General features: G+C 36.0%; 1 protein-coding gene across 1 annotated transcript; it reads left to right on the forward strand.

Moving 5' to 3' along the window:
• Positions 1 to 7,489: 7,489 nt before the first annotated feature.
• LOC103211739 (olfactory receptor 6F1-like) lies at positions 7,490 to 8,416 on the forward strand. The gene has a single exon (XM_007957715.1). The coding sequence runs from the start codon at positions 7,490 to 7,492 to the stop codon at positions 8,414 to 8,416; it is 927 nt and encodes a 308-aa protein (XP_007955906.1).
• Positions 8,417 to 10,547: the final 2,131 nt, after the last annotated feature.

The following is a 10,547-nucleotide window of genomic DNA, read 5'->3' on the forward strand; positions in this document are numbered from 1 at the left end:
GATGCAATGATGGGTCTCTCCTCATCCAGAGCAAAGAAGAATGAAGAAAACCAAAATTCATGGAAACAATTAGTCCTAGAGACTGGTACACCATCTGATCTGCAGCCTATACGACTATGAGTCCAGAGGAAATAGATGGTGCCAGGCTACCACTGTCATCCACTTGGAAGAGGATCTATGTAGGACATCCTTGATGGAGAGGAAGAACAATGTGGAACAAAACTCAAAATCATTTGGAGGGGAAAAAAAGGGGGGGGGGACCAGTTTTGCTGTTCCAATAGAGCCTGGTGGAACCACTGAGACTATGGTCCCTAACTGACCTTCAGGTCTGGAATTGAACTCACACCTGTGTTTTCCAGCCAAACAAGACAGGCATATGTGTTGAACATTTACCTCAAGTAGATATTCTCCTTGGAGAGAACAATCATGGGAGAAAGAAGGGCTGCTTATGCACAGGGAGACAGTTCAATGGGCAGGAGTCCATAGTGGGATGGAGACAGGGAAGACGTAACTATCGGGATGAAGTGGGAGGAGAGCTGTTGCATTGTGGTAAACTGTGGTCAATGTCATGAACCAAAGTATATGTAAACTGCTGTATGGAAAGTGAATTTGCTCTGTAAATCTTCACCCTCATCACAATTAAAAAAAAAAAAAAAAAAAAACTATCAACCAAAAATATGTCCTGGCCTACATTGTTTCACTGGGGAATTCTACTAATCATAGACGCCAACAACATATAAAAAATATGATACATCATGGCTGAGTGAGATTAATAACAGGTATGCAAGTATGGTTGGACATTAGAGAAACAATCAACCCAATCCATCATATAAGTAAAATAAAGGAAAAGAATCACATGATCATATTAATAGATGCAGAAAGTTATTTGATAAAACCCAACACCGATTCCTGACCAAAAACCTCTCAGAAAAATAAGAATGAAAGGGAAATCCCTCAACATAATAAAAAGAATATATATAAAACCAAAAGCCAACATTATTCTCAATGGCCAGAGATGTTATCAATTCCCCTTGCAAAAAGGAATGAGAAAGTGATGGCTTTTACCTCGACTTCTATTCAGCATTGTTTTGGAAGTTCTAGCCAGGGTGATAAGGCGAGAAAGGGAAATCAATGACACCCAAAATGACAAAACAAAAAACCAAGCTCAATGCCATCAAGTCAATTCTGACTCAGCAACCATCATTTGGTTTCCAAGACTTTTAATCTTCATGCTAGTAGATTGTCCCTCTTCCTTCAGAGTGGCTAGTGGGTTTGAACTTCCAACCTCCTTGTTATCAGTCAAATACCCTAGGTACCACACTACCAGAGCTCCTTCCAAATTGGTAAGAAAGACTTAAAACTATCCTTATTTGCAGATCATGTGATTCTCTACGTAGAAAGGAACTTATTGAAAGATTTAGCACAGGGGCAGGATATAAAATCAATATACATAGATCAGTTGGATCTTTCACACCAGCAAAGAGCCCTCTGAAAAGGAAATAAGGAAATTAATAATAGCTACCTAAATGATAAGATATTTGGGAATAAATCTTACCAGCAACACAAAAGATCTATACATAGAAAACTACAAAACATGGTTTCAAGAATCTATAAGAGATCTACATAAATGGAAAAACATACCATGCTCATGGATAGCAAAATTGAACATTGTCAAAATGTCAGTGCTACCCAAAGCAATCTATACATTCAATGTAATCCCAATCCAGATTCCATCAACATTCTTCAAAGACATTGAAAAAAGAATCAATAATTTCATATAGAAAGGAAATCGACCTTGGATAAGCAGAGCACTATTGAAGAAGAAGAAGAAGAACAAAGTAGGTGGTCTCACACGCCCATATTTCAAAACCTACTCTATAGCCATAGTTGACAAAACAAACTCGTATTGTTATAAGGACAGATACATAGATCAGTGGAACAGAATTGAGAACCCAGAAATTGATCCATCTGCCTAGGGTCAGCTGATATTTGACAAAAGGCTGAAATCCATTAAATATAGAAGAGATAGTCTCTTTCACAAAAGCTACTGGCAACACTGGATAGCAATTTCCAGAAAATGAAACAATACCATACCATGCACAAAAACAAACTCCAAATGGATCAAAGACTTAAACGTGAAACCTAGAACTATAAAGTTCATTAATGAAAAAATTAGGGGCAAATTTAATGGTCTTAATTTGTGGCATAAAGACTATCAAACGTAACCCAAGATAGACAAACAGTAGAAAATAAACAAGATGAATGAGACTTTCTAAAAATCAAATTTTTATGTGTATCAAAAGACTTCTTCAAAACAGTAAGAAGAGAACATACACAGTAGGAAAAAATATTTCAGAATGATATATTGGACAAAGGACTTATCTCTAATATTTATAGAAAAGTCCAACATCCCAACAACAAAAAGACAAAAAGTCCAATTATAAAATGGGCAGAAGATATCAACAGACACTTTACCAAAGAAGATATTCAGGCAGCCAACAAACACATGAATAAATTATAGTACTCATTCCCCTTAGAGATGTGCAAGTCAAAACAACAATGAGATAGCATCTTACCCTGGCATTATTAGTAAAGTTCAACAAGACAGCAAATTTTTTATGTGTGTGGGGGAGGTGACATTGAGTTTATGCTAATAGATGGTGGGATAGTTTGGAAAAGGATAGCCTTTCCACACAACATGAAAAATGTAATCAAAATCCCAGAGTTGTAAATGTGGCAGTTGTTTTGCTGGCAATGTCTTGTTGTGTATGTTTTCACCACAATAAAAGTAAAAAGAAAAAAAGGACACAGAGAAACTATGACCACAAGGAGGAAGTGGGAAGAGAGCTCTTACACTGTGGAGAATGTAACCAGTTTCAGAAAAGAAAATATGTATGAACTGTTGAATGTAAAATCAATCTGCTTTGTAAAATTTCACCCAAGTACAATAAAATGTTAAAAAAAACTACAATTATTTTATAAGAAAATGTTAAAATTTTGCTATAATATTTATAATCATATCATATGAATTGGCATTCTAGCAATTGTTGCACTTTTATTTTTTACATGAATTGCTAATATGAAAACACTGAGATGAATATTGAAATTGTGTAGAACAAGGATCATGAAAAGTATGACATTATCTAGGATTCAATAAATATTAATGGTGAGAAAAATCTATCAATAAGGTCATGCCTATTTATACTAGCCCTACATACCCAAGAGAGTGAGAGATGTGATATTTCACTTTCTCCCATAAGAATTATCCACTCATAAGCTATTATTTAGTAGCTCATGGTTGTCAGTAGGGAGCTCATTATGAGAAAGTGTGAAGAGAAGAAAACCTAAGATGCCTGGAGAAAATTTGAAATAGAACCAGAACTGGACAGTGTTAGAGTGATAAGACAGATGGAACAAGGTTCAAAGACCATGGAAGATTGAGCTAATTGAAGGGTAATGGGAGTTAACAATAAAATTATAAGATAAGCAAAAAGAAAAGGAGAGAGAGAGCATGATGGAAACAAAAATAACTCTGTTAAAAGAAGAAAGTCATGGTAAAAGAAAAGTGAGAAAAGGTGAAATCAAAGAGTCAATGGAACTTGCATTTAAAGTAGAAAGATTTTCAGCAGGGTGAGTGAATGGGAGTTATTTTGTATTTGATATATTCTATCCAATGACTGATCAATGGGTAATATGGAATCACAAGTTTGTATTATGTGATAGATCCATCATAACAGACAATCAATGCTATAACTTAGAAACAATCTGCAATGCAGTTATGTTTTGGTAAAATATCACATATTCATACAAAAATACATCTTTTTATATAACCAAAATATGTTGTTGTTGTTGTTGTTTGCCGTCGAGTTGGCCCCGACTCATAGCGACCCCTCCTTGGGTTTCCGAGGCAGTTGTTGTTGTTGTTGTTTGCCGTCGAGTCGGGCCCCGACTCATAGCACCCCTCCTTGGGTTTCCGAGGCAGTATCACTACTGAAGTAGGATTGCCCAACCTTCCTTCCGAGGAGTGGCTGGTGGGTTTGAACTGCCAGCCGTCTGGTTAGCAGGCAAGTGCCTTAGGCACTATGCTACCAGATCTCCTAGAAATGGCCCGTCTACCTGGCGGGGAGCGGCCGATGGGTTTGAACCACCAACCTTGGGTGTGGCAGCTGAGTGCCCGAGGCCCTGAGGCCATCCCCGGGGGCACTTCTCAAATGTAAGAAATTAAAATTAGTCATTGTTCTTGTTCAGTAAATTGTTAGAAATTGGATGTGTTCCATATAAAGAAAATGAAGCTGTTAATTTATTTGAAAAATCTAAATCATTTATTTAAAAACAGTAAGACAAATTATATCTCTTTCTTATTTTCTTTAACTCTTGTTAAGTCAAATACATAGAGTCCCATATATGTTATGTTAGTATTAATACTAATAATACTTAGAGAATTATTAACATAGATGTCAAAATATGTGATATGATTTTTACATACTTTAAGGGTGTTTGAGCTCTTGTTATCTGACAATTCAGCAGTGTAATTGAAAGTAAAATTTGAAAATGCCAGTTCATAATATTGTATAAAGATTATATTTATTCTCTAAATTACCATCACCACAAATTGACTTTTAAAGTTTTAAAGTTGAAAATTATAAATCTAATTCTTTTACTCACATTACTTTTGAGTTTTAAAATACAACATATTCATATTAGCAGATTTTGGAAATAATTTGAACAGTGACTCATATTTGAATATAAGTCATCATTTCCTTGAACCTGTTAATCAGATTCCAGAGAGGTGAATAAAATTTTCTCTGAAAATAATCAACTTTTTTCTTAAAAGTGCTAAGGCTTTGGGATTTGACACCTTTGATTGAATTCTTCAGCTTCTTTGAGTTTCAATTTTCCTATCTGTAATACCATTAAGATAAAAATAAAACTACATTAATATATTAAAAAAAAAAAAAAACTTATTAGAAAGCGGATGCAAATGGTTAGAACGTTGTTATTGGTTGCCATTGAGTCTGATCCTATGTACAACAGAACAATTATAGTGCTGGGTCCTGCACCAGCCACACAGTCCTTGTTATACTTGAGCCCATAGTTGCAGCCACTATATCAATCAATTTCTTTGAGGTAAATGAGCATTCACTGTATGTGGGCTATTTTTAACTGCTTTAAGTTAACATTTAAGTAGGTTCTCCTTGGCTATCAGTTACTGAAATAATAATAGTACAGTGCTAAACAACATTAACAGTGAATACTGGTCCTTACACTAGAAAACTATTGATACGTATTATCCTCATAATGACATTAATGACACAGACAACTGGGAAACAATAACTCCAGGAAATTTGTGAAAGCCATTATTTAGCATTAATTGATATGGAACATATTTTCTTCGCACTACCTATTGTATTCTCAGGCCCCTCATAGTCTAAGGTAAGATAGTTGAATTTTTTTTTTTCTCTATTTGGCTAATTAATTATTAATCTAAGTTCTTGCACTACCTAAGAGAGCCCTGGTGGCACAGTAGTTAAGCTTTCCTCTGCTAATGAAAAGGAGTGGTTCAAGCTTACCAGCCAATCAATGGGAGTAAGATATGAAAGTCTGCTTCCGTAAATATCTACGGCCTTGGAAACCCTATGGGGCAGTTCTACTTTGTCCCATAGGGTCTATATGAGTCCAAATAGCCTCAATACCAATGGGATAATCAAGCATATCTTAGAAAACAAAATACCATTTCTCTAATCTTTTGATCCTTTGTTTAAAAATTAAGAAATTGCTAATTAATTCTTGCTTAGAATGTGATTCCTGAGCAGTGACACTTCTGCAAACTTTTGTGAAATGGAGACTCACAGGCCCCACTCCAAATGATTGAATTGGAATTTGAATTTTGGCAACAATCCCAGGAGATTGGCATGCTGATTAGTGTATCAGAAGCTAAGCTTTGAATGAGATTAAAATATTTTTCTTCATAAATTCAACAAAAAAGACAAGCACACTGCTGTCAAGTTGGACCTGACTCATAGTGATCACTTCTTGGGTTTCTGAGGCGATATCACTACGGAAGTAGATTGTCCAACCTTCGTTCTGAAGAGTGGCTGATGGATTGGAACCCCGAGCCATCTGGTTAGCAGTCAAATGCCTTAGACACTACCCTACCAGAGCTCCCTTCCTATATTATGAAAAGCCAATATTCAGACCCATTTACCTCATAGACATATTTTGTAGTCTAAATTCCTCACTGATGTTGAATATATGTTGTAAAAATTGTGTTTGATGAAAGATAGGACACTTTTGAGTGTGAGTTTGATATATGGAGAAGAAAAGAGGAAATAAATGAATGCTGAGAGTAAGGCAAGCATCATGTGTCTTAGATGCAGAGTGCAGTTTGCCTTAAGTTCTTTGCTCAATATAGAGATATTTCTTGGTGTGTATAATGTATTCATGCAAAGGAGAACTTTAAATATCTCATTAATATGTTTAAACATGAAACAAATCAAGATCTACAGTTAAATTCTGAAAAGAGTAAAATCATTGTGAAACTTTTTCTTTTTTTAATGCTTATAGTTTATTTCTGAAGACTACTTTAATAAATACTGTGATGGAATGTATTTAACTAAATATTCATCATTCCAACATTTTTTTCGAGTACAGTTCTGTCACACCAGTTATTGGTCATTTTATGAAACTACTGCAACTATCCATTTCTAAACGTTCCCTATCTTTAATAGAAGCTCAGTATCCTTAAGCAATGCATCGCCACTAATATATTTGCCTATTATATATTTAATATAATCAGGACCATACAATATCTGCTTTTTGTGTAACTCATTTCATTTAGTATAGTGTTTTCAAGGCTCCCCCATGTCTTCCGAGGTATCATAACTTCATTTCTCTTTAAATATTCCGTTGAACACATTTTATTTCTCTGTTCATCTGTTGGTGAGCATTTGGGTTATTTTGAGGATAAAAGATAAAAATTAAAATAGGAATTAGGAAACTATTATCATCAAATATGCATGCGACTGGAACTTATATATGGGAGTGAGGCTTTTAGCAAAGAAAAAAATTACATATTTTTATTCAAGGACCATGCAGAGTGAACTGAAAAAACAGTGAATCCAGAAGAAAAGGGGTCAGTTTTGTGAGTTTAGAGGTAATATGTAGCTGAAGTTGACACATGCTAATGCCTGCAAGAGCACATGGAGGCAAGAGGCTGGATTTGATTCTTAGATCTTAATTTTACAATCTTTGAAAAATTGATAAAATTATTTAAACAGGTGTTTCCTAAACTGATAATTAGTTATATTAACAAATGAGTCATTAACTGTGTTAACCATGTGTTGCTCCTGGTGTATGTTTGACTATGAAAGTCTATGTTCATTGGACATTCTTTCATACATGCATTTATTTTTATTTTTCTAGGACTGTGTCATTTTTTTCAAGTCTTTCAGTCTTGATTCTATGTTTCCTGGTTCATTTACTTACCACAATGGGCACAGACAATAGAACTGTCTCCCAGGAATTTCTCCTGTTGGGCTTTCCAGGGTCCCAGGCCCTTCAGCTCTCTCTCTTCATGCTTTTTCTGGTAATGTACATTCTCACAGTAGGAGGCAACTTTACCATCTTGATGTTGGTGAGTACTTCCCACCAGCTCCACACTCCTATGTACTTCTTTCTGAGTAACCTCTCTTTCCTAGAGATTTGGTATACCACAGCTGCAGTCCCCAAGGCCCTGGCCATCCTCCTGGGGAGAAGCCAGACCATATCATTCACAGGCTGTCTTTTGCAGATGTACCTTGTTTTTTCCTTGGGCTGCACGGAATACTTCCTGCTGGCAGCCATGGCTTATGACCGTTATCTTGCCATCTGCTATCCTCTACACTATGGTACCATCATGAGCAGCCTGCTTTCAGTGCAGCTGGCCCTGGGCTCCTGGGTATGTGGCTTCCTGGCCATTGCAGTGCCCACGGCCCTTATCAGTGGCCTCTCTTTCTGTGGTCCACATGCCATCAATCACTTCTTCTGTGACATTGCCCCCTGGATTGCCCTGGCCTGTACCAGCACCCATGCTGTGGAGCTTGTGGCCTTTGTCATTGCTTTTGTAGTCATTTTAAGTTCCTGTCTCATCACTCTGGTTTCCTACATCTTCATCATTAGCACCATCCTCAGGATCCCTTCCTCCAGTGGCCAGAGCAAAGCCTTCTCCACATGCTCCTCTCATCTAACTGTGGTGCTCATCTGGTACGGATCCACCATTTTCCTTCATGTCCGAACCTCAATAAAAGATGCTTTGAATTTGACCAAGGCCGTCACTGTCCTCAACACTGTGGTGACTCCAGTTCTAAACCCCTTCATCTATACGCTCCGTAACAAGGAAGTAAGAGAGACACTACTAAAGAAATGGAAGAGAAAATAAATTACCTCCATCATAAGAAATCTATAAATTTTATTCAAATATATACAGAAATTCTGAGTAAGAATAAGAGAAGACAAAACAAACCTTCCATGATACCAAACCTGTTGTTACAGAGCTGAATATTATTCATGGGGGAGCCTACATGCAGGGAAAGAAGAGAGGAACTGAAAAAAATAAAAATAAAAAATCTGACTTTGTTTGCTCTATACTCTATGAGAGAAATGGGAGTTTTTGATGTAATTTTTTTTTTATGTTGAATTCAATTTGCCCTTGAGTTCCATTTATGAAATGAAGAGCACATATGCAGTGAAAAGGATACTTTAGTAAATAGACTCAAATTTTTTTCCTCTTTTTATGCTTCATTTTTTTTATCACAAAATAAATGATTTAGGAATGACAATATTTATTATGTATGGGATATGAGAAATAAGAAAACTTTAAACAAATGGATAACTTAAATAAGGTATGTAAATATTTCAGCATACTATTTTTGGGAAAAATATAATGAGATAGATACATATGGATTTAGAAACTGCAAATATAATGTGCCACATTTGTTTAACAAGAATAATTTATAAAACATTGCAAAAAATTGGAGATTAAAAGTATAAATAGATAATCAGGAAAGGAGTGGATTGGTACCATAGTAGAAGTCTTTGCTATTGTGTTGCTCTTTCTGTTATTGTTGTGTGCCATGAAGTCAATTTTTGACCTATAGCCACAAAAATCTAGGGAGTTTCTGAATGCTAATCCAAGCAAGTCACCAAAGTAAGGACCTCCATTGTAGTTGTTGTTAGGTGCCCTCGAGTCGTCTCCGACTCCTAGCGACCCTGTATAAAACAGAAGGAAACACTGTTGGGTCTTGTGCCAGCCTCACAATCCTTGCTATACCTGAGGTACGATGTCACAACCACTGTGTCAATCCATCTCTCTGAGGGCTTTCCCCTTTTTAATTGACCCCCCACTTTACCAAGCATGATATTCTTCTCCAAGGAATGGTCCCTTCTGATAACGTTACCAAAATAGGTGAGATGAAGTTTGACCATGCTCGCTTCCGAGGAGCATTCTGGCTGCACTTTTGCCAGGATGTCCTTTAGCTTAGATAAAACATAACACATTGCTAATCAAATACTACCTATTTGATTTTTCCTCAAAGGGAACCATCCCTTAGGGTTCCAAGATATGCTCCTTTATAATCAACACAGGAAAGAGTCCCTTAATTTAAGCATGTTTCTAAGGTTCTAAGTTACAAAAAGTAAACCAGGGATCACCAGCTGAACCAAGCTCCAGGTTTGTTCTCCAAGTCCTGTTCTACATTGACTTACACATTTATAAAAACAAAAGAAAAGAAAACAAAACAAAACAAAAAAACCTCACTGCCATTGAGTCGATCGGGTTTCCAAGGATATAAATCTTTACAGAAGCAGACTGCCCCATATTTCTCCCATGGAATGGTTGGTGGGTTCAAACCACTGACCTTTTTGTTAGCAGCCAAATGCCTTAACCACTATACCACCAGAGCTCCTTACCTGTACAAAGACGGTGCTTTCTCATAGGAGAAAAAATCCTACATGCTGAGTGTAATTATTTCCTAAATCTTGCTTGTTTGTCCCAATCAAAATTAAAGTGGCAGAAGAATTTTTGAGGAAAATGGAAAAAGAAAAAAATTCATTGTGTGAGTGCTAATTATTAGTATTAAAAAAATGTGTCTATGTTGAAAATCCACCTCTTATTTTACCATAATAAGTCAAATTGTACCTGGTTTGTTTGCCTCCTTTATTCACTCTGAGCATAAGTTTCAAATTCATGATTAATCATTCAAAATTTTTAAGCTTATTATCTTGGAATGTTCTAAAAAATAAATAAATAAAAACTACTGATAGCGGTCAGATCATTACCCTTGAAGACAAATAGCACTTGTATTTCTGTAGATGAGTCCCCAACTTTTATGATTTCAAAAGCAATTTTTATTATTACTCTCAATAAAAGTTACCTTCGATACATTTTCATATCTGCTGCTCACCTCAGTATACAAAACAAGAAGATAGTACTTTTTAGTTTTAAAATGGACAAGTCAATTTGACATGAGATTGTATCCATGATTTAATGTTAAATGCAGGCAATGACTGTG

This window comes from Orycteropus afer, unplaced genomic scaffold (assembly GCF_000298275.1).
Source record: "Orycteropus afer afer isolate SDZICR_OR568_19922 unplaced genomic scaffold, OryAfe1.0 scaffold00782, whole genome shotgun sequence".
Lineage (NCBI taxonomy): Eukaryota > Metazoa > Chordata > Mammalia > Tubulidentata > Orycteropodidae > Orycteropus > Orycteropus afer.